The 24,911-nt window shown below is 47.2% G+C and overlaps 1 protein-coding gene across 4 annotated transcripts; it reads right to left on the bottom strand.

Annotated features, from left to right (window-relative positions):
- Positions 1–289: 289 nt before the first annotated feature.
- Positions 290–21,158, bottom strand: LOC122470845 (serpin B8). 4 transcript variants are annotated; one of them, XM_043559053.1, is made up of 8 exons: positions 20,835–21,158; positions 17,365–17,417; positions 12,832–13,009; positions 11,190–11,327; positions 9,630–9,747; positions 7,903–8,045; positions 6,390–6,542; positions 290–4,625 (listed from the first exon to the last, which is right to left on the bottom strand). In XM_043559053.1, exons 3-8 carry the CDS (start codon positions 12,997–12,999, stop codon positions 4,221–4,223), a joined length of 1,125 nt encoding a protein of 374 aa, XP_043414988.1. In that variant the 5' UTR covers positions 13,000–13,009; positions 17,365–17,417; positions 20,835–21,158; the 3' UTR covers positions 290–4,220. The 4 variants fall into 4 exon arrangements, with proteins under 4 accessions (XP_043414988.1, XP_043414987.1, XP_043414989.1 ...); XM_043559052.1 differs by having other exon boundaries at positions 17,365–17,523; positions 20,835–21,122; XM_043559054.1 differs by lacking the exons at positions 12,832–13,009; positions 17,365–17,417; positions 20,835–21,158 and adding an exon at positions 10,128–10,212 and having other exon boundaries at positions 11,190–11,303.
- Positions 21,159–24,911: the final 3,753 nt, after the last annotated feature.

Raw genomic sequence — 24,911 nt, 5'->3', positions numbered from 1 at the left:
CCTTTGGCCTTGTTGTTCGTTCTAGGATAAGTAAGTTACAAAATGGCCAATCCAAGACAATGGTTGGTGGTTAGAGGGGTGAATATCCACCTCGAGTTCCGTGGGGAAAGAAAAGGAAGCTGACACTTAAGAAAAACAACAAAGCCAGAGATGGGGAGTGAGCCTAAGCCAAATGAGTCCACGGTCCTAGTTATTCCTCAGGTACTTTTCTAAGCTTGACATGGGATAATAAATTACTTTTTTCTTAAGTTAGACAGAAATGTGTTTCTGTCATTTGCAAAAGAAAAGCAACAGTATTGAATACTTTATTGATTTCTTGCTGATGCTGTGATAAATTATTACAAACTGCAAGATCTGAAACACGAATTCACTATGTCACAGTTCTGCTGGTCGGAAGTCCAAGGCAGGTAGGTCTCAGTGGGCTAGAACCAGGGTACCTGTGGGGCTATATGCTCCTCTCTGGAGGCTCTAGGGCAGAAACCATTTCCCTGTCTTCTTCAGCTTCTCCATCTACATTCTTTGGCTCGGTCCCCTCTCCTCCATCTTCAAAAGCCAAAAACATTACAACTCTCTGCCTTTCCTCCATGGCCCCACCTCCCTCTGACCTCTAATTCCTATTTTAATTTGCTTTCTTTCATTAATGACATTGAGCATCTTTTCATATGTTTATTGACCTTTTCTGTTTTCTCCTTTGTGACCATAGCGCTTCAAGTCTTTACCCATTTTTCCATTGGCTTACCATTTTCTTAGATTCTTTCATGAAAAGTAATTTATTTTGGTATTTCGCTTTTAATATCTTTTAAATGTGTTACACTATCATCTCCTGGTTTGAGCCTATGTTTTTTATAATTTTTACGATGTATTTTAAAGTACATTTTTTTAAGTAGGCTTCACACCTAGTGGAACCCAGTGAGGGGCTTGAACCCACGACCGTGAGATCAAGACCTCAACTTAGATCAAGAGTCAGATGCTTAACCGATTGAACCACCCCGGTGCCCCTAAAGTACATGTTTTATTGTAGCTGATTTTGTCAGTTGTTTGCCTTAATTGTTGCTTTTGTATATTGTTTAAGAAATCTATCCCTTCCTGAGAGTCATGAAATATTCTGCTATGTTTTCTTGAAAAGCTCACAAAATTTGGTTTTCGTATTTTGGTATTTAATCGCTCAGTAATCAATTTTGTTTTCTTTTATATAAGGAAGTTGTCCCAGCACATTATCTTGGGTTGGCATTTCCCTATTGCCCTCTAATGCCAGTTCTATCCCATTTCCATTTTCATATGTGAATATGCTTTCGAGCTCTATTCTGTACCATTAATCTCTTTGTCTATCCCCGTGTAAACACCACACGGAATTATTAAAACTTTATCATAAGCTACAATATCTGGTACAGCGGTGCTCTGCAACTTGATCTCTTTCTGCAGGAGGGTGCTGGGTATTTTTGGCCCTTTGCTTATTCATATAAATCTTTCAATGTACTCGTCAAGTTCCACAGAAAACATTGCTGGAATTTGGATTAGAATCACACAGGACAAGTGAGGGAAAACTGATGACTTTTCAACTCAAGGTCTTTCTATTCATGGTATGAAATCTCTCCATTTCTTTTGGTCATCTCTAATGACTTTCTATAGCATTTTTAAAAATATTTATTTATTTTTGAGATAGAGAGAGAAAGAGAGAGAGAGAGAGAAAAGAGAGAACGAGCATGGGAGGGGCAGAGAGACAGGGAAGCAGGCTGCAGGCTCTGAGCTGTCAGCACAGAACCCGACACGGGGCTCGAGCTCACCGACAGCAATATCATGACCCGAGCCTAACTCAGATGCTCAACTGACTGAGCCACCCAGGCGCCCCTCTCTAGCATTTCTTAATTTTCATTGTAACAGCCTTACTTATCTCGAATTAATTATTATTACTGAGAACACTATATTTTTTAGTGCAAAATTAACTACATTTCTAATTATTGCTTTTTAGATGCACAAAAATGCAAGTGAGACTTGTCTAATAATGAGTCACCAATTATATGCTGTGTCCAGAATACTATGCCAGGCATGGTTCCGACCTCTTTACATGCCCAGTAAGTTCTCTCAACAACTCTATGGAGTTGGATCCTGTTCTCATCATCACTTTTCATGTTAGTTCCTGGGTGTTATGCTTGGGACACAGAGGGGCCCTCCGAGGACCTCTGCAGTTTTGAGACCCCATCTGGGCCGGGTTTCAGCTATATGGAACATCAGCTGTATAGAACATTTCCACTTTACTAGAGAGAACTCCCAAGCTAACCCCTGCCCAGAGATTTGAGGCCACTGACCTCTGACCTTGACATCCTGCTTCTGTCCCCTCTGGGGACAGAAGAAGGATCTCAACCTGACCCCTACTCCGCTTTATTTGGAAAGCAAGGAGGTCTGGGTAAAAGTTGGCGAGTCTCCCTAAGTCACCTCCTGGCCCAGTCATAGGGACTGTCAGTGTGGAGACCTTAGAGGACTGCCTGACAGGCCTCCCCTGGCCTGGTACCTGGCCATTTGTTCATTGGTTCGGTTTCATGGGTACCTACATGTGTCAAAACCTATCAACCTGTACATTGTAAATATGTAAAGTTTATTCTGTGTAAATTGTACCTCAATAAAGGTTGCAGATTCTTTTAAATTAGAGGTGTAAATGAGGTTAAAACTAAAAGATGCAGGCCTTCTAGTCCCGTGGATTAACTTTCAACCGAGTCTTCTTTGGAAAGTATAGCCCCTAAAATGAATGTGACCTAACAGAGAACATATTCTAGCTTGATGAATCGTTAAGTAAGAACTATAATATGGATGGTTCACATTACAGTAACTGTGAACTGTGAATCCAAAACAGAAGTCAGGAATAACGAATCATTTTAAAAAAAGGAAGAGAAAATGGCCATCCACAGCTAGTGGTAGTGTAAATGGTGATGAACGGGGGGTTATAAATCCTTACGGCATTCTGGAGACTAATTTGGAAGAAGTCTCAAAATGTGCCCAGCTTTTATCTTGACAGTACTTTTTAGGAACATTTCTTCTAAAATATGAAGGATGTGAGCAAATATTTAGTATGTTCACATAAGAGTACGGTATACAACATAAATCATTTCAGTTATCTAAATTGTCTAAAAGCAGATCCAATAGAAGAAAATAGAGCCTTAGAATAGGACCCATGAAATTGATGACATAATTATCCTGAGGAAAGTTTATACCAAGTAAGGGTAGGAACAGCTACCAAAGCAGATGATTAACTTGTGCTAAGACGTTTCTAAATTTGCATTTGCATACACAGAACAGGGAAGGATATATGTCACTCATCGTGATTTAACAGTGCTGATTTAACAGTGGTGATTATGGGTGACTCCAGTTTTCTTTGGGACTTTTCAACAGCTTCCAAATTGCTACCATAATACAAATTTATTTTTTGAGTCAAAAGAATACTGCAGGGAGGCCCGTTTGTAAGCTAGATGTGCTGGAGACACATGTGAGCACAGGTGATGAACTAGAGGGACTCTGCTCCTGGCAGGTGCTTCCTGCGAAGGTCCCTGTGGGGCAGGGAGAGGCAGGGACGGTGCTTCAGAACGGAGAGGACCACACGGCACAGTCAGAGCTCTGCCTCCGAGCTCAGGCCTGAAGGGTTATGGCAAGAAGATCTGAAGGTGTTGCCTTCGTGAGGGACTGTGCGAGACCACAGGGTGGTCTGTGTGACGTTGGGGGAGAGACACTTCATCTCGGCTGCTTATCTGAGACTGGCTGGCTGCAGGGTTTCCTCTGTGGTGTTGGCCCCTGGCTGTGTGTGCAGCGGGGCTGGGCCCTGGCATCTCCACGTGGGCCCGGCAGCGAAGGTGGGCAGAGGTTCGAGGTCACTGAAGGACAGGAAAGCGTACGGAGGGCTGGTTTGGGAATCCTTAACACCCACAAACAGCGAGAGCAGACTGAGAGGAGCGGGCCGTCCTCCGATAAGCAGATGTGGGCAGAGTCACTGAGGAAGAGGAGCTCCCCGAACCCTCCAGAATAAGCATGGCCTTCTCAGACCCAAATGTCACACACCTGACGCCTCAGTTTTCCCAGTGACTGGGGAATATTCGGTAAGGACGTTCACACACTTCCCGGGTGCACGCACTTTATTTTGGCATTCAGAGCACCGTACCAATTGGGTCACAAGGAATCTGCTTAAAGCCAGGTGGGCAGAAGGGAAGACGTGTGCACACGGGAACCGCCCCTCCTTACGGAGAAGAGAACCGGCCGCAGAACAAGATGCTGTTGGTGCCGTGGTGCATGATGAAGAAAAGGAAAGGGTGGTCTGCACAAAATCTTGGTTCGATTCTGCAGCACCGGGCATTCCTGACCACGGCCGTGGCCGCGGCCGCCTCTGTGCCCTCCTCATTGACCTCTACGAAGCACTTGTGCGCGACCTTGGACACAGGCACATTCTTCTTTGCTGACATTCCCGAAAAGTCTGCCTTGGCTTCCTCAAACGCATCGGTCATACCTAAACCTCGAAGAAAAGACTCCAAGTCGTAACTCTCCGCCAGCTTCAATCGGGGAAGGAAAACCTGAACTTTTTCCTCAGTCATCTTTTCCGGATTTGTCCAGGCTCTGAACTTCTCGTATGTAAGTGTTTCTTCCACCTGAAATAATGAGGAGTCAAATCTTCAAATGTAAACACAACAGCCTGGTGCCCATGTCCCCACTCAGTTCCCCTCCCCGATGCCATGAGTTCTGGCCCAAGACAATCGACAGACATTTTCCTCTTGTAAACACACCAAGATTTCCCCTCAAATTCTCATCTTTTTCCCTGTTCTATGGATATAAGAGGAAAACAGCTAAAACAAAAAAAGAAACACTTGAAACAGGGGAGGTGTGTGGGGTTTTTTTAACTATCCGTACTAAACTCACTTCAAATATGTTTTCGTTTAGAAAGCTCTCATGACCAATCGATTGTACTCGTGCGATGCACACTACTGTGAACGAGAGAGACGGTCGGACAAAAAAGAGACAGAGCTTGGGTCGGAACTCTGACGGGTCAAAGAGGGGGAAACCGGGGACGATCTGAACAGGAAGGGAGACGCGGCTTCTGGGGAAGGGGAGCGCAGAAACGGAGAGTTCAAGACCGTTGCTTCTGGCATTCGTGTTTGTCTTCTTGCCTGCCCTGGGGTTCGTTTCCAAACCTCCAGCCTCATCACTCATTCTGTTTGTCCACGATGAAAAAAGAAACAGAGGAGAAGAGAGTGAGACTGGCTGGCTGCAGGGTTTCCTCTGTGGTGTTGGCCCCTGGCTGTGTGTGCAGCGGGGCTGGGCCCTGGCATCTCCGCGTGGGCCTGGCAGCGGAGGTGGGCAGAGCTTGTCCCCCTTCTCTTCACCACCTGGAGCCCAGGTGAGTGCCCCTCTCCAGTGATGGCTGTCTGGACATCAGCTCTGTTTCCCAGACTCTCCTAATTCTCTCCTTACGCGGCCACGACAGATCTCATCCGTGACAGACGCCACGGGAATCAGCAAGTGTTAGAAAGGAAGCCTTTCCCCAACCCCGGAGAGCTAGATAACACGCTCGCGACTGGTCCCGCACCTCCTTACAAATTGACTTTCTCCCATCCTGAACTGTGTTCCTTTTCTCTCATGGGAAGACGTCCCTCTCCTCCCGGCCAAGGGAAATTCTTCGCCTGTCCTTGAGACGCTTGCTACTCAAAGTGCGGTCCTTGACCAGCAGCATCGGGGACATCAGGAATCTTGTTAGAAATGCAAGATCTCAGGCCATGCCCCCCCCCCCCCCCGAGTCAAAATCTGCATTTTAGCAAGATCCCCAGGAGATTCCTATGCACATTAATGTTTGAGAAACACTGCCCAGATCAATCCTCCTCCTTTTCTAGTCCTTTTGTTCAGTAATTATTGGGACCTCCGGGGCGCCTGGGTGGCTCAGTCAGTTGAGCATCCGACTCGTGGTTTCGGCTCAGGTCATGATCCCGGGGCTGTGGTATCGAGCTCCGCTCTGGGCTCTGCGCTAAGCCCAGAGTCTGCTCGAGATTCTCTCTCTCTCCCTCTGCCCCTCTCCCCTGCTTGCACTCTCTCTCCCTCTAATAAAAAACATTAATTTAAAAAATTAAAAAAAAATTATTGAGACCTCAACCAGCCCCTCCCTTCAGAATAGAGAACAGGGCTCTTCTGGAACTCTCTCTTCTTAGCTTCATCAGAATGTGTCCTCACCAACCATTCCATTCCTAGGTAGATACTCAACAGAAAGGCCAACACATGTCCACCCAAGACCTGAGATGATGTTCGGCCACTCCTCATAACCCTACACTGGAAATTCCTCAAATGCTATCTGGTCGACGGACATAAAGACATGAGCGCCGGCTGCCTGCATGGACGCTCAGGCCCACTGGCAAGGGCTTCCTTACCACGGCGAGATCGGTGTTGTCATCTGGCAGCAGAACGACCAGGCACATCTCCTTCCCCGCGTAGGGCAGCTCCAGGACCTGCATGGGCACCTCGTCCACATAGCCCATTCTAAATTTAGCTTGCTTAAACATCATCTGCACGGTCTTTTTCTCCTAATGAAAATAGGAAATTTAAATCAGACTACTGAAAAAAAGGAGCACAGCTTACCAAAATAAGGGAAATCTAATTTGCAGAACCCCTAGGTACGTATAACAGGATTATGATTTCTGTGCATTATGCTGATAGATGGAAGATCTTCTTTATTACATATTAGTATTGAATACAACACGCTCTTGTCCCAGCAGGTCAAATATTACCAGGCGAGAGAGGATAAAATTGGCAAATAGAGAGACAGAAACATAAAACCCTACGTTATTTTTGGAAGAAGCCGTGTTTTTCTCTTCTGGGAAGATGCATTAGAGGAGCACTCCCAGTGACCTTATAATTAAGAATTATTTATCCAAGTTAAGGGGAGGATTAACTAATATTCAGGTTTGGGGGTTGAAGGATGTGGTTAGAAAAGATATAGAGGCCACAGAGAGTTATATTTTTATTCTGGAAAGTTGCTCACTTATATAATTGGCTTTATGGCTTTGGTTTTCTTGGAGAGGGACCTTGACAAGATTTTCAGTGTCCACCTCTTCTAAAGCTCGCATCAAATGTATTCCAGACTTTCAAATCTGTGTGCAATGTGCTATCACCAAGTGGATGCACGTCAAATTTTCAGCTAATTGCTCCTGACAGCCAGACATTATCAGGCTCAAAAGGGAATACGGCCAAAAAAATTTTTTAAGTTAGGCTTTCAGTCTGAAGATCTGATATGCGGCATGGTGGCTGCAGTTAATAATACTGTAGGGAATGCTGGAAATTTGCTAAGAGAGTAGGTTTCAGGTGCTCTCATCACAAAAATAATACGGTAACCATGTGAGGGAAGTGTATGTTACTTAGCTTGACTGTGGCACTTTTTTCACTATAATGCGTATATCAAAATCATCTCACACACCGTAAACATATACAATTTTTCTTTTTAAGAAGGTCCAAAAAATAATAAAGACAAAATCAGCCTGAACATCTGCTAACATTCTTTTTTCCTTGTGTTCGGAATTGTATGGCTCTGATTATAAGGCAACACACAGGCATAGTTCTCACTGATATTGCAAGAAGGTGTCTATGTAAATAGAGACGGTGACGGTCCAACACAAACATAACTCCAAGGGTCAGAAGAAATTTTCTTTCAATCCAAATTAATATGACCCAAGACAGAAGAATCAGTCTGACAAAGGAGGCAAACACAAAACTGTCAATATAAAAATGATTTCAGCTTTTCTCTTTCCCTGTCCAATAAAAGATACAAGGGGGCATGAAATTCATTCAGAAATATAGTATGAGATACATTATTTTTTTCCATTCAATCACAATCTTTCCCGGCGTATTATTTTAAGTCGTAGTACACCTGAAAATATATTTCCTTACCTGGTTGGTTTTAAAGGGCATTCCCCTTGTGTGCTTTCTGTCAAATTGCTCGTTCCACTTTCCTTTGAAATAGATGGCATTCACGAGAACCAGCTTCGTCAGTGGGTCAACTGTCCCAGGACCCAGTATCTCTGAAATCTTACCTGCAAAGAATACGAGAGAACTTGATCGCTATTGCGGGGAGAGGGGAGGGGAATAAACATTGTTTCCCACAATCCTCTTGACATACGAAGCCTGGCTTGGTTGACAGCCAGGCCGGAATCCTGTCTTCCTGGCCACCTGAGGGACAGGGCGACGCACTGCAGTGCTGTGCACATACACAGGGTATTGCTCGTCCTTAAACAACAATCTTGAAGCAGGCAGGCCGACTATCGTTTTACCCTCACAGTATAGATCGAGAAATTCAGGCCAGAGCATTTGCCTGACATCTGTGCCAAAGACCCACAGGTGGCAAGTGGCTGAGCTGAGAAAATAACCCAAGAGCCCTGAGTCTGACGGTAAGCTTCCCAGCCATGGCGCCATAATTTTTCAACCATGCCGCTACTAGCACGTAAAGCCAGATAATTCTTTGTGGTGGGGAGTGTCCTGTGCATTGTGGGATGTTAAGCCAAACAGCATTAACCCAACTGTAACAACCCAAGTATCTTCAGCCTTTGGCAGATGGTACCCAGGGGCTGATTCTGAGAATCACTGCTCTAGGCCAACCTTCAAATCTCATTTAGGTGGGGAGAAGCTTCCAAAGGATGAAGGAATACAGACCTGAAAATGGGTGAAAGCAGTCTTCCTGAAGGCATGCATGGGGTAAAGGAATTAAGGGGTGCAATACAGGGGCCCAAACCGAGTTATCCAATGAGACCGGGGACAAAGTGAACCCCAATGCCCCCTCTGGCTCTGGTATTTGGGGGAAACATATTGATGGTCAATGTGACGAAGGGGAAGTGAGTGGTGTAAGGAGAGTAGCGTATGGAGAACCTTCCAGCTTCCCCTCGTGACCCATTACTGCTGGATCAACTGGAGAGCAAGAGACCACTGCACATACAACGTAGGAAAATGTGAAACGCTCTGCCCTTCCGACGGTCATTATTTCATTGGCTTTCAGTGTAATCATGGCTGCCGCCTCACATGCGCTGGGCACACACCAGAAAGACTGAGCTCTGTACTCAGAGCTCTGTGGGCTCCGTGGGGACTGCACCTCCAGAGTCTGCAGTAAAGTGAGAAAAGGTCGCGCTCTGAAAGCAAACTCAGCCACAGTCACATCAGCCAGGGAGGGGAGGAATGCAGAAAAACGAGCTATGCTCACTACCACAGGGAGATCACGTGAAACGTGAAACGTTGCCCTATCTCAGCTGCCACCTACACGGAATGTCACTCTACCCTCAGGGCAAGGCAAGGGTCTCCCCCTCCCCAGAAGGAAGATTAACGGGGCCCCAAGGAGGAAGCAATTTTCGGCAATTTTCCAGCACAGTCCAGCGGGGAGAAGGTCTGAGATCCTTACACTAGGTTCACGTATTTTTTAGCAATCACCACTTCGTGATCTCATAAACCCAAGAAAACTATCAGAATTGCATTGCTGGCCTGGAAATCTGGCAAACACACACAAGAAGGTCACTGGTTGCGGGGCCCCCAGGGGGAGGGAGAGGCGGGGCAACACCATGGAGGCCACAACCCCGCCAATCTCACTCTCTTTCCTGCAAAATGCCAGGTGCACTGCGGTGAAAATCTCTCACCTTCGGTCTTTTCTGTCACCCAGTCGTTTATGTGTCTCCTGCATTCTTCGGTGTCCTCTGCGAAGGACAACTCCTCCAGTTGTGCCTGGTAGAACTTCTCGCAGGACTCCCTAAAGGCCTGCAAACACAGGACACCGCGTTCACCCTGTTCAGCAAAGTGCCCACGAGGGTGAACACATTTTTTCCTCTTAGCATATTTCCAGCATAAATTCCTGCACGGACCATCCTGCATCTTAAGACTCGTTCACGCAGTTGACAAAAATGTGTGGACCACCGGCTCCACGCCTCACCCTGTGCCAGCTGGCGGACATCAGGGGAACGACAAGACATCGGACCTGAAGCGGCTCACCGTCGGCTGGGAGAAACCACATCCACACACAGACGGTTACAAACGCTTCGAGAACACGGATGGCGGCAGGCATGCACAGAACTGCTGTAAGGTAAGGTCAGCTCAGGAAGAGCCTGTACCCAGTACATGAAAACCCAAAGATAACTCACCTCACAAAAACTTGGTTTCAGATATAATGTGCCTGCAATTGGCTCCCATCCTCCGCCCATCTCCTGTTCTCAACTATTTTAGCTTCTACAGAAGAAAGAAAACGTAGAGAGAAAGAGAAGCCAAGCAACTGAGGAAAGGGGAAGGCAGCTCCCTGTGTCCCCAGTATTCCCCAACGACAATACGCAAAGATCAGGCCAACATTCAACAATGAACACCAACTAGGGGATTCCTGGGATCATCGGTGCTTGTCCTAGAAGACCCAGAATTCTCTCCAATGATACTCAAGTCCAGAGCAGGCAACTTCCATGGGGTAGCACCCAACAGCAGCCAGGGCAGGGAGGTATCTGAGTCTCACAGAAGAATCCATAGAACTGCCAGCCAGTAAGATGGCCAGGTTTGCCTAGATCACTTCATTAATCTGAGGTAGCGTCAATCTGCATGGTGTGCGGCATAATTTTTTGGACCTCACTTACCGCATTATGGCAGGCTTTTCCTGGACTAAGGAACTTGGGAATTACATGCTTCAGAAAACAAGCACCACACGGATTTAAAAACCTGTTTTATGAGCCAATTTTCATTTTAGAAAGACTACTCTGTCAGGAATGTGGAAGAACCCAGCAGGACTTGGAGAGTTCCATAGGGAAGAATTAAAATAATGGTGCAGAAGATACAGTGAGAGTCCGCACCCAGGCAGTGGTGGTGGCGATTCAGAAGAGGGGACAAAGGTAAGAGGCCTTGAGAGACCAGGGGACAGCCTAACAACCAGGGGTGAGACTGGGGATAGGTGTGTAGGCACACAAGACAGTGTGGTCACCGAAGAGAGGAGTCAATGGGGATGCAGGAGGACGGACATACTGAGTTTGACATCCGGAAGGAATCTATCGAAAATAACTTTACAAAAGGACATAGTTCAGAGGCAAACATAAAATTCAAAATTACAATTACAGAAGTACAATTCTGAGCACATTTACAAGGCAAGAGAATTATACTTTATCTCTGTTCTTTCGTAGTTTCTATTTTATTTTCAATTTCTTTAACTTCGATGTGCAAGTACAACTTACTGGAAAGAAGTCACACGTCTTCTCTCCAAACAGTCTGTTGGCAGTTCTGAGCATGTACTGAGTGCCAGGTTTGTTCACCTCCGTGAGAAGTGCCTGGAAACCTTGGTGAATATCTCCACTTCCGTTCAAACAAAGAGCCTGGTAAGAGAAAACAAGGGCACAAACTTGTAACACTGCCGCCATCTTGGTCCCCCAAAGAGCAATCTCCACACAAACGCCTGCACTGAAAATCACAAAGGATCCTATCTTGAAAGGAGTTTGATTTAATCCTCACACAGTCCTTTTTCACCTGGGCACTACTGACTTTTGGGGCCAGATACTTGGTTGCTGCTCTGTGTAAGGTATTTTGCAGCATTTCTGGCCTCTACCCACTAGATGTCAGTAGCACCTCTCATTTAGGACAACCAAGCTGCCCAGACAGTGGTGAACATCCCCTGGAAGGCAAAATCGCCCCTAGGTGTGAACCACTGCCCTGGTAGATTTCTCCACTTAGAAACGTGGGTGTGATGGGGCCTGGGGGGCTCAGCCGGTTAACCCTCCGACTTTGGCTCCGGTCATGATCTCAAGGTTCGTGAATTCGAGCCCCACGTTGGACTCTATGCTGACAGCCCAGAGCCTGGAGCCTGCTTCGGATTCTGTGTCTCCCTCTCTCTCTGCACCTCCCCTGCTCATGCTCTGTCTCTCTCTCTCAAAAATAAACAAACATTAAAGAAGAATTTTTTTAATAAAAAAAATAAATAAGAAAGGCAGGTATGATAACTCAGGAGGGAATCAGAACAGAACAAATAGTAGCTGGAATGAATCCAGCACGACCCAGGGAATACAAGAATGAGCAGAAATCAACAGAAAATACTTCATCAGCAACTTCACAGAAGTTCTCCAGACCAGACTGTGACTTCCAAGTCAAGTCGTTCCTCTGTCTCCCAAGGGCCCGGGTCCAAAGCCCCCCTCCTCCAGTGAGCACTTCCAGAGAGTGCCCGCGCACCCCTGCTATTAATGGGAAAGCGGTGTGCATTGGCAATGTTCTGGGACACTCACAAGGTTGTCGAAGAAACTTAAGGTACAAAGAGGTTAAAGACTATTCCCCTCAAGTGTTTGCCACTACTTGGTTTGCAGCTCAGATCCCACAGAACCCAGTTCAGACCAATCAGATTCTATATTCCCTCTAAATAATTCCGGAGGTAGACGTCCATGTTTGTGTTACTTTCATCTTGCACTTGTGCACGCACAATCATACACTCTTAGAAAGAACCCATGTAACAGAAAGTTGATTCACACGGCTACAATTCAATCTGATACAAAACATTAGAAAAAATTTAAAATATAACAAAGTTGAAATCCTCGGACTTCTTGGGGGACGGAATTATAGCTTATCCTACTTATCAAAGTTTGCTGTAACATATTGATGCCCCTATCCAGTGCGAATGACATAATGACTTGATTTCTCCTGTAAACGCTAAGGGTAGACGGTGGGTCTTAAATAATTCCCATTTCTGCCCATGTCTGCTCTCTTTCCCTCACCACGGTGCCCCTCGCCACCGACCAGCCACACTGGCGGCCATCAGCTGCGGTGAGGTATGAAGAAAGCATCAGGAAGCAAAGAAGCAGCCCACCGCTCTTCCTTTGCGACAGGCAGGCATACCTGGGACATCTGGGTGGCAGTGTTTCCTTTGGCCCCCATGAAGACCATGGCCAGGGCAGACGAGATGCTCAGAGGGGAGCAGAACACGTTTCTCGAGCTGTCCTCTTTACCCAACATTTTTAATAAGTTGATGGCAAAACTGCCATTGGCTTCACAGAGATCATCCATCAGGAAAGGTCTGCACCAAAAAAAGCACAACACGGAGGCACATCAGCCCAGCCCACTAGATGACCTAGATGTTAGGTCATCTAGTCACAAGAGCCCATCAGAGGCCACTGGGTGTGGTCAGCAGAATATCCGCGCCCCCACACCCATCCACATGGTATCTCCCAGCCCTTCGTCATCTTCCATGGCATTAGGGACCTTGCAGATGTGATGGACTGAACCAAGGATCGTGAGATGGGGAGATTTCCTGCATTATCCGGTGTAACTACAGGGCCCTTACAAGAGGAAGGCAGGAGGTGAGAGACAGAGAAGGAGATGACACAAGAGAAGCAAAGGCCAGAAAGGACACGAGGCCATGGAGCATGGAATGCAGGCAGCCTGTAGGAGCTGCAAGAGGCCAGGAAACAATTCTGCCCTAGAGCCTCCAGGAAAACATGAAGCTCTGCGGACCTATATTGATGTAATTTCTTATGTCTGTCTGTCTGTCTGTGTGTCTGTTTAGAGCGTGAAAGCACAAGCCAGGAGGGGCACAGAGGGGAGAGAGACTCCCAAGCAGGCTCCACGCTGTCAGCAAAGAGCCCAACGCGGGCCCCATCTCACCAACCCGTGACGTCATGACCTGAGCCGAAGTCAGGACTCAGACACTTAACCAACTGAGTCACCCAGGCGCCCCTCTGTAGGCCTATTATGGACTTGTGACCTCTAGAGCTGTAAAATAATAAATTTTACTGTGTTCAGGCAGTAAATTTAGGGTAAGGCGTTACAGCATTAATAAGACACTAATACCCTGGTTTAGTCACAAAGCAGCCAATCGCAGGGCTGAAGGATGAATGCCACCCTCAGCAACAGGACCACGGCAGGGGCTCAGAGTCCCTTCGGGACCTGACGACTCCCTCCCTTCGTGTCACAAAGGCCAACGCGTCTCAGTGCCAGGTTCTCAGGTTTTACGGGAATCTCTTAATCCCAACAATACCTGAGGTCACTACAGTTGACCAACCCTAGAGCCAGGGAGCCTGGGCGACGGCCATGAGCCTCTTCCAGATCCCACAGACGGTCATCAAGCAATCTGGGTCGGAACCTGCGATCTCAACCCAGAGCCTGAATTCATCATTACACAAACCCCTTACTGCTTACAAGTTCTCCCTCAGTTTGGTCTCTCTAGTAGAATCTATAAACAGTGTTCTGTTATAAATAAGTCTTGGTAGGAGCCTGGGGGGTTCCGTCAGTGAAGCCTTTGACTCTGGATTTCGGCTCAGGTCACGATCTCACAGTTTGTGAGTTCAAGCCCCGTGCAGGGCTTTGCGCTGACAGCATGGAGCCCTACTGGGATTCTCTCCTTCTCTCGCTGCCTCTCCCTCTCTCTCTCTCTCCATCAGAATACATTTTAAAAAATAAAGATAAATAAATCTTTGTAAATAAATACATTTCTGTCACCATGTTGTGTGAAATCAACTGGATGGATTTCTTTTTATTTTTTTTTAACGTTTATTTATTTTTGAGAGACAGAGAGAGACAGAGTGTGAGCAGGGGAGGGGCAGAGAGAAAGACACAGAATCTGAAGAGGCTCCAGGCTCTGAGCCGTCAGCACAGAGCCCGATGCAGGGCTTGAACTCAAGGACCGTGAGATCATGACCTCACGTGTCGGACACAACCGACTGAGCCACCCAGGTGCTCCCCCTTTTTTTTTTAATTTTTAAAAAAAAGTTTTTTACATTTATTTATTTTTTAGAGACAGAGAGACAGAGCATGAGCAGGGAGGGGCAGAGAGAGAGGGAGACACAGAATCCGAAGCAGGCTCCAGGTTCTGAGCTGTCAGCACAGAACCGGATGCGGGGCTCAAACCCACAAACTGTGAGATCATGACCTGAGCCGAAGTCGGATGCTTAACCGACTGAGCCACCCAGGCGCCCCCCCTTTTTTAAAATTTTTTTTAATGTTTATTTATTTTTGAGAGACAGAGAGAGACAGAGTGTGGTGGGGGAGGGGCAGAGAGAGAGAGAGAGAAAAAGACACAGATCAACTGGATGGATTTCACAACATTTTAAGGGTGGGTTTAGGATGATCTGACCTAAAATAGGAGCTACTGGGAAGACAGAAAATTCACTCTGAATCAGCAAGACTCCAAAAGACACACTATTTTCCATGGACCATATCTGGTTTGAAATTGGGGGGCGTGGCAAGCACCCAGCAACAGAGCCCATACGCAGGGAAACAAAATATGAATCTAAATCTCAAGTCATTAGGTGAACACTCTGAGTCAGAAGCACCAAATCGGAGTCCAGCCTGACCAAGCCAGCCTTGACCTTCATCCCAGCTTACTCCTTCCTGCCTTTCTGCCTTCTCTCCCTTTCCTTAGAGCATTTACTTTAAACAATGGGTCACTGTAAATTGTTTCCCTGCTCTGTTGGGATAAAAATACAGTAAGACCTTGGATTGCGAGGAACTTGTTCTGCGAGTGTTCCGCAAGATGAGCAAACATTTCCAGTACATTTCGACTTGATAAATGAGTGATGTCTTGCAATTCGAGTAGTACATGATGCTGAATGTCACATGATCACACTGAGCCAATGGTTCCTTTCTCTCTCTCTCTCTCTCTCTCTCTCTCTCTCTCTCTGCGGGATTGTGGGTGATCGTCTCCCATGCTCAGGCAACGGCATCTGGCAGAAATCAGTGATTTTCAGAACGTTGGGAGGTGCCCACAACTGGCACTGGTATATTTTTTGTCACTTCAAAGCACCTATGGACAGTCCTTTGCTTTTCCATACAAGCTTTAGGAATGCTTTGCTTCATTCTAGGTCAGGCTGCCTGCAGATACAGACCCGTTCCTCTGCTGCCTTATTGCCAGTTACGTTAAATACAGTAAATGGCAAGAGTTTATTGAGAGCCGTCCTACGCAATAACCCTCCTTTCTCTTGCTTTCCTCACACCAGCCATGTAGGTTTTCAAAGGTAAGTGCAGGTTAATTTGTTCATTTTTCTTTCTATTTTCTACTCTCTTTATGGTTTAATATTATATTACAGCATTATAATAATTTTTATATGAATATTTTTGGGTTATGCAATGAATCATCTGAGTTTCCGTTATTTCTCCTGAGGAAATTCACTTTGATATACAAACGCTTTGGATTACATGCATGTTTCCAGAATGAATTATGCTCACAAACTGAGGTTTTATTGTATTTTTTAAAAGCCTCTTTCCTGTTTTAAACCCAAGACAGTCAGTCTTTCTCAATCCCTAGAAGGCATTCCTTTAAAAATGGAATTATCAAGGGGCTCCTGGGTGGCTCAGTCAGTTAAGTGTCCGACTTCAGTTCAGATCATAATCTCACACTTCCTGAGTTCGAGCCCCATGTCAGGCACTGTGCTGACTGCTCAGAACCTGGAGCCTGCTTTGGATTCTGTGTCTCCCTCTTTGTCTGCCCTTCCCCTGTTCATTCTCTCTTTCTTTCTCTCTCTCTCAAAAATAAATAAATATTTAAAAAATGGAATTAGCAGGGTGCCTGGGTAGCTCAGTTGGTTAGGCATCCAAGCCTTGATTTCAGCTCAGGTCATGATCTCGCAATTTTGTGAGTTCCAACCCTGCATGAGGCTCTGTGCTGACAAGGCAGGGCCTGCTTGGGATTCTCTCTCTCTCTCTCTCTCTCTCTCTCTCTCTCTCTCTCTCAAAATAATTAAATAAATTTTAAAAAAAAGAAAGACATTTTTAAAACATCAACCAAGAGAATACAATAATAACACAGCTTGCATGGCAGTATGCTATACTTATCAGGTCATTAGAGGACAGAAGTGAAAGTTTCCTTCCTCTGGAAGCCTCTCCAGAACCTTCAGCTGCACAGCTTGAACCCCAGGGCTGCAGACTTGGGGAAACCGACGTGTCTGCAGCAGGCGAGTCCCACAACAGATCAGGGCCCAGCCTCCCTGCAGGCCACTCCCGGCCCCACATTCCCTCACCTCAAATTTGAGGACTTTTCAGAAAATAAACAGCTAGAAGCCAAAGGGATAGGCGACCTTCACAGCACTGGGCCGCCAAAGAAGGTGGCGCTGAAGAGACCCAAAGGAGGAGAGCCTTTGGTAAACAGGAATGTGGATGTGATCCTACCTGAGCATAAGTGTAGGCTGGTGAGTGTGAGTGCGTGTGTGTGTGTGTGTGTGTGTGCGTGTGGTCCGGCCTGAACAGGCAAAGGAGTGAACTAGGATATCACAGCAATCCCAACTTTATGTTTTAACTGCACTTAATGGCAAATGCCTGCTTCTGGTTTCTTCCACCTTTCCTCTTCCTTCACTTGCACGCCATCAGGTGCTGGTCACCAGCAGAGTATTCACCATCAGTGTCTGCCCCACGGCAATGACTCACTGGGTGCACACTCACCGCAAGAGCACCTCCGGGGCGGGTCCCAGGTCACAGCGGTGAAGAGGCAGGAGCTGGAACAGGAGAACCGAATGATTCTTTCCCCCGCTGGCTCTCGGTGCCCCAACCTCAGGTGTCTATTAAGCCTTTGAGAGGGCTGGACTTCAACCAGAGTGGAACCTGCCCAATAAACATGAAAAGGACTGAATTTCAATACAACATGCCACGACACCTCTGGGTACCAGTGCCACCACGGAGTTCAGTGTTGTGTCATAAAAACACAACAATGTGGAAAGATTTCCAGGCTGTAACATAAGTGGGCATTAAGCTAGTTTTTCTTTGATGAACAGGGTCAGGGCAATTAAAGACTGTCCTCAAGGCTCACAGTAAGAGTAGCAGATTGGGCAGCAAGTACGAGGCGTCGCTCTCCCCCCCCCCCCCGCCGGGGGACCCTGAATGCCTGTGATCCCCTCGCTCCCTCCACCTCCCCACAGACACGTCCAAAAGTGGATTGAGGCAAACAGCATTTATGCAGAACTTTCCTTATGTGGTTTAGAGAGGAGAACGAGCAGTAGATGCCATAATTCCCGACCGGGAGCTCCCACCCTAGGGACACACACACACACACACACACACACACACACACACAGAAACGTGTGGTCTCAAGCCAGCTGTGTGCTCTGAAACCGGATATTTTACAAAGTGCTAAGGAAGCCCAGGGAGAAGTGGAATGAATTCTCTCTAGAAGCTCAGGAGAAGGTGCGGAGTAGCTGGCTCTAAGGGGCTGGGCAGGGGTCTCTGTGAGGCCGTGACAGGGGAGGTGACCGCTGAGGCCGCAGCCGGGGGTGGGGCTGGCTGGGGGAAAGACGGCAGCAGGTGCATGGTTCGTGCACGTGGGGCCCAGGGAGGGGGTCTTGGGTGACAGGCAGGGTGTGCTGGGGCAAGAAGTTTGCACTGGAAAAGCCAGGTATGGTATTTAAACGAATGTCGTACAGGCGTGCCCCGGGTTTTAGGAAACTGCAGTGGCCCACCGCTGAGCCTGGGGAAGCTGCCCACCCACCCCGGCCACAGACCAGCCGCTGCCAACCACCAGGAAACGCGAGCCCCAGAGAGCGGAAGGTGGCATTGCCAGGCTGGGTGACTGATCATACGAGGGACAGGGAGCAGGAAGGGTCAGGGCCTACGCCCAGGCTGGTTAGAAACAAGAGCACAGGCCCCACGTGGAGTTGCTTATGCTCAGCCCCAGATCCGGAGACTTAACCTAATTACATTCTGGCTCTCCCAGAATCGGAATCTTAAACCAGTCAGTCGGGAGCTGCCTGACCAGCTCCAGTGAGGTCAACGACCTGACAGACCCCTGCCATCCCCTAGGGGAACGGGGCTTTTGCGATATGTCTTCCCCGTGTAACTTCCTCGTTCCCAATCCCTTCTGCTTATAAATCTTTGCTTTTGCACAGCTCCTCAGAGCTCCTTTCCACCTGCTAGATTGGATGCTGCCCCATCCAAATTAATCTTGCTCAAATACACTTTTTTTTTTTAGAAAATACTTATTTACTTATTTTGAGAGAGAGAGAGAGAGAGAGAGAGGGTGCAAGCACATACTGGAGCAGGGGAGAGGCGGAGAGAGAGGGAGAGAGAATCCCAAGCATGTTCCACAATGTCAGCGTAGAGCCGGACATGGGGCTTGAACACAGGACACGAGATCACGACTTGAACCGAAATCAAGAGTGGGACCTTCAACCGTCTGAGCCACCCTGGCACCCCTAAACGTAACTTTTTTTTATTTTATTTTTTTTTCAACGTTTTTTTATTTATTTTTGGGACAGAGAGAGACAGAGCATGAACGGGGGAGGGGCAGAGAGAGAGGGAGACACAGAATCTGAAACAGGCTCCAGGCTCCGAGCCATCAGCCCAGAGCCTGACGCAGGGCTCGAACTCACGGACCGCGAGATCGTGACCTGGCTGAAGTCGGACGCTTAACCGACTGTGCCACCCTGGCACCCCTAAACGTAACTTTTTAATATGTCTCAGTTTATCTTTTAACGAACTTGCAGCTAATTTATGCTTAGGGTGAACCACGAACCATCGGAAATTTGTATGAGGAGCCAAATGGAATGAAAAAGGTGATCCATCCCGAGTCGGATGTGTGGAACGCACCATACTGAAGACGGCCACACGTCCCAGAGCGAGAGATTGGAGCCATCAGCGCTCAGACTGCCCAAGATTCTAGGCGAATGGGAAGAAATTACTTAGGACATACAGAGAAGGCATAGGAGAAGAAACTCACCCAGTTTTTAAGAATTGCCAGAGTTTGCAGGTAGAAAAAGGAGTCAGACAGGAGGACGACAACAGTCAGGGATGCCCCGGGAGACCTGGGAGGGTGCGACTGGGGGCCCAGGGAAACAGGACAGGAAGGCAGCACAGGGGGAGGGAGGCAAGGAGTGGGAAGGCAGCTGGGGAGCACCTGGGAAGTGGGGAGTCCATTAAATTAAGTACTGTGGCTGCAGATGAGGTGGAAACAGGCAAGGAAGCATTTTCTCAAGTTGAGGAAGAGCAGCCAAAGAACAGGTGAAAGATGTGAAAGGGGGCGCCTGGGTGGTTCAGTTGGCTGAGCGTCAGACTTCAGCTCAGGTCATGATCTCACAGGTCCCTGGGTTCCAGGCCCGCAGTTGGGCTCTGTGCTGACAGCTGGGGCCCTGGAGCCTACTCGAACTGTGTCTCCCCCTGTCTCCTCTGCCTCTCTCTCTCTCTCTCAAAACTAAATAAACATTTAAAAAAATTTTAATAGAAAAAGAAAGATGTGGAAGAAAGACAAAGAATATGGAAGAAAACAGGTAACAAGAAAGACAAAGGCTACGGCAGAAAACCAGAAAACAAGAAGGAAGGAGGGAAGCCCGGCAGGAGCGAGGAGGCAGAGAGGAGGCGGGAGGGACCGCGGAGCCCGCAGGCATTCCCCCGGGAGGTGGCGCTGACCCAGCACCTCCCCGGAGCTGGCCCCAGGCTCCATGAAACTCCAGGCCCGGCTGCCCCGGGCGCCCGGGTGTCCCTGCTGCACCCCTGCGGCGGTTCCCACGCACCCTCGCAGGGGCTCCCGCCGCGCCTTCTCCCGCAACAGCACCCCAGGCTTGGGGCACCGGCCTCCCGCTCCTGCTGGCAAATCGCGGCCCGGTGGCGTCAGGCGGCCCGGAGTCACTCCCACCCCGGGGACCCCCTCCTACCCCGGGCGCGTCTGCGCGCGGCGCTCCCGCGCTGGTGCCACGGCCCGCCTCGCCGACGCTCACCTTAGCGCCCCACGCGGCGACCCCGCGGCCGCCCGGTGCGATCGGGCCGCGCCGGCAGCCCCCCCTCCCCAGTCCTCTCCTACCCCTTCTCCTGCCCGCCCGCCTCCCTCCCTCCCCGCCCGGGTCCCGCGCCGCCGCGCTCCAGTCGGGGGGACCCGCGCCGGGGGAGGGGGGGGAACCGGGGCCCCGCGCGCCTCCCAGCCCCGGTACCTGGGCCGTTCCTGCTCCTGCTGCGGCTGCTCCTCTGGCCGGCTGCGCGCTTCCCGGCCGCTGAGATCTCGGGCGAGGCTTCCGGCGGGTGACTCAGAGCCGACCCGGATTGCAGGGCTCCGCGTGTTGTCCGCGGGAGGAGCCCCAGCCTCCCCCGCGGTCCTCGTGCCCGGGCCGGAGCGCACTTGGCCTCGCGGGGGAGGCTGGCGCCGGGGCTGGTGAAGGTGTTTGCAGAACGCGTCCTCGATTGAGGCTCGGTTCGTTCGCCTGGGTTGGTTGGCGCAGTATTCGTGGTGTGTGTGTGTGTGTGTGTGTGTGTGTGTGTGTGTGTGTGTTCGCGCGCGCGCTCAAGAGCAGTTTCAAATTTGGGACGTCGCCTTGGAAATTGACTAAAAGCAAGACCGGAGGTTAAAGGTTCTTAAAGCCAGTGGTTTCCAAACCTTTTCGGTAGGACACCCATCAAGAGAGTTTTTGAGCGTGCGTCTCTGGTATCCATATGAAGTTATATGTGCTAATGTGCTAAATAGTAACATATTATAAACGCTATAGAACATAAAAATTTCCAAAACTAAAAAAAGAAATTTTAGAATCTGAAGCAGGCTCCAGGCTCTGAGTTGTCAGCACAGAGTCCCAGGGATTGTGAGATCATGACCTGAGCTGAAATCCAGTGCTCAACCTACTAAGCCACCCAGGCACCCCAAGTTCAGTTTATTTCTAAATTGGGGTTGATAGCTGTCATAAGGACATGCTTCTCAGGAAATGGGTTGATTAAAATAGATAAAGGTTGGGGCGCCTGGGTGGCGCAGTTGGTTAAGCGTCCGACTTCAGCCAGGTCACGATCTCGCGCTCCGTGAGTTCGAGCCCCGCGTCGGGCTCTGCGCTGACGGCTCAGAACCTGGAGCCTGCTTCCGATTCTGTGTCTCCCTCTCTCTCTGCCCCTCCCCCATTCATGCTCTGTCTCTCTCTGTCCCAAAAATAAATAAAAACGTTGAAAAAAAAAAAGAAAAATTTAAAATAGATAAAGGCATCATTGTTTGTATTGACTAAACCTTGACACTTGGTTTTCATTCACATACTAACTGTGCAGATTCCTGGTTGAAGTCTAAATGTTAACAATCTGTTTATCCTCTTGAAAATCGTTTGCTTTTGCAAACCAAAATTTTGCAACCTTATACTTTCAATATGTGAACAGGTAGAAGCCCATCAAATCTTTTCTTTTGGGAAGATTTTTACGAAGTTTACAAATTATATTTGCAAGTTTTTTTTTAAGTGCCCATATTTGACAGTTTTAACATTATTTTAGTAATAAAATCAGGTATCAATGGAAAAACATCCAAATAGATGTTCTCAAAATGATCACTCAAAAGCAGTTGATTTCACATTCATAGATAAAACATGCCTTTACCTAAAGGCAGCTGTCAATCAGCAGTGTTTTTTTTTTTAAATACTTCCTAGATGTTTTACTAGTAACAGCCACTTATCACAGAAAAAGTCAGCACATTTGGAACACTAGACTTTTTTTAAAAAAATGCAAATAATTAATTAACCTCACACCAATGCCCTGTGTTGTGGAGAGCCCTTAAGTTTAAATGAGAAGAGGTGAATCGAAAGGCCCAATTGGTCAGAAAGTCTGTAAATGCAGAGAAAAATCCAGGTAGGTAAGTAGGTGAGCTCCGTGGGGAGCAGTACCTGTCTGCTCTGATATCTTTTATAAATATTTACAAAATTGAGATTTTACTGTGGTAGGGTCCCCTCCCTAAGGAAAGAAATCTCAAGGCCACTTGAAAACACCCCTCCTCAGGACCTTGTAACATGAGACCACTTAATCAGACCACCCCCCCTCCCGTGGGGGACTCAGTTCTTTGGGTATGAAACCAACTGAGCCTGGGTGCCCGCAGGAATATGCTGGCAGGAATAAAGTTGCTTCCTGGAAAGAAAAGCCTCGGGGTCACGACCCTCCGACCCTCACCCTCCGTGCAGAATCCTGCTACATTGTCAGTGAGGATTGTAACACATTCGCAATGAGTCATCACAAAAGGTCAATACATGTGACAAAAAGTATTTGATTTCCACGACAAAAAGATGCCATAAAACTAAAAGGTGAATAAGAGAATAAGAAAATGTTTTAAAAACTCTTTAAATGTCGCTTAAATAGCTCAAGAGAAAAGCTGATTTAAAAAAAAAAGACAACAGACCCTAGTAGAAATCCTGTGCCAGGGACATTAGCAAATTTGTGGCAAAGAAAAACAGTGGCTCTTGTACACCTGGAACTAATGTAACGGTTTGCCAACTACACTCAAATTAAATTAAAAAGGAAATAAAAAGAAAGCAATGGCTAATCATACAAAAAAGGGCTAACCTCGAAGAAAATAATAATTTTTGAGTACATACTATGTGCTAGACCCTAAACTAGAGCTTTTCTCGCAAGACTTCATTTAATCTGGACAACTCTGGGAGGTCAGTGCCATGAACGTCTGAGCAAAGCATCGAGCCTTAACTCTTTAAGTTGCTGGTCCCTGAAGTCACACGGCTCCAAGCAACAAAGGTTTCCACCTGGTTTCCAGGTCTGTGTGACTCTGGAGTTCACTGTTTCAATCAACTGCTACATGATGGCCTTCCAAAAAGAAAAAAGTAGGGGAGAGCAGATGAAGGTTGCCTTTTTAAAACATACAAATTTGCAAGTGTAATAACCATACATTTCCAATGCTGGTAAGATAAGATGGGTGTGACTTTTTATTTAAAAAAAAAAGTTCATTTATCATGAGAGAGAGAGAGAGAGAGAAGGAGCACGTGTGAGGGAGAGGCCAAGAGAGACGGAGAGAGAGAATCCCAAGCAGGCTCCCCATTGTCAGCACAGAGCCCGAAGCAGGGCTCGATCTCACGAACCGTGAGATCATGACCTGAGCCAAAATCGAGAGTCAGATGCGTAACCAACTGAGCCACCCAGGCATCCCATATGTGCATGACTTCTTACTCTCCATCAGCAATGCTGTCAATTGGATACCAGTTACTGATTTCGAATTTCGAATTGAATTTTTCAAAAAGAAAGAAAGAAAAGAAAAGAAGGATGGGTGAAATAAGAAAGAAGACATTGCCATGAAAACATTTATACCTTCTGAATCAAAACTGGCATTTCAAGGAATTTCACTGAAAGTAAAACTCAGAGATATGGAGTAGAATATTGTGCAGAATGATGACCACTTCATCTTTGACTTCTCACGCACAGAAAAAAACCTCCAAATGCCCAACAGAGAACAGATTAGATTCTATCACATCCATGGTAGGATACTAACGTATCTTGTAGAAAAAAAACAGTATTGCCATGGGAGTGACATTAAGTGTAAATTAGGAATACCGTTACATGTGAGCATAATTCTATAGACAGACTAGAAAGAAAGAAATTCTGTAGATCACCTGTTTCTGGGCAATGGGGAAATTTTATGTTATTTATGTTTATCTTAGGGTTTCTTAACTTTTTGACGGATTAATGTGCATACACTTAGCTGAAAAAGTACAGTGCTGGAGGAGATATTTGTAAAGACAATAAGTTCCTAGCCACCCCTCCCCACTCCCCAGAAGCAGGCACTCTCAAGTCATTTGTTCTTTCTCCTGGTATCTGCCTCCGTAATTCCAAATAATATGGATATATGACCATTTTTATCTAACAATTTTAGATATCTGTTGCCCTCCTAGTTTAGGGGGTGAGGATTCAGTCCTCGTACACCACTCACACTATCTCACTTTCCCTGTTTACTTTACCACAACTAAATAGTATTCATCGCTAAGTTAAACAGTGTCCTATGAATGCATTCCTTTTTCGTATAACACCATTCTTCCTTATTTTCATATTGCCTTCTTCCCCATTTCTTTAGTTTTCTAGGTTTTCTAGTTTTCTAGTTTTCTACGGCAAATGTGCCCCTCCTAAATGTTCTACAGATCAGGCAAACCTGGTGGATGTTTTCTCACATGCTCACTCCCATTTGAGAAACTCATGAACTCCAGTTTTCCCCTCCTGGTCTGCTACCCTGCTGGTGAGGAAGTCGTTCCTTAAAGTTTGTGGGATTTTCATTGGCAAGG

The sequence above is a fragment of the Prionailurus bengalensis genome, chromosome D3 (assembly GCF_016509475.1).
Source record: "Prionailurus bengalensis isolate Pbe53 chromosome D3, Fcat_Pben_1.1_paternal_pri, whole genome shotgun sequence".
NCBI classification, from domain to species: domain Eukaryota; kingdom Metazoa; phylum Chordata; class Mammalia; order Carnivora; family Felidae; genus Prionailurus; species Prionailurus bengalensis.
The sequence above is the reverse complement of the archived record's forward strand: the minus strand, read 5'-3'. Positions and strand labels throughout refer to the sequence as shown.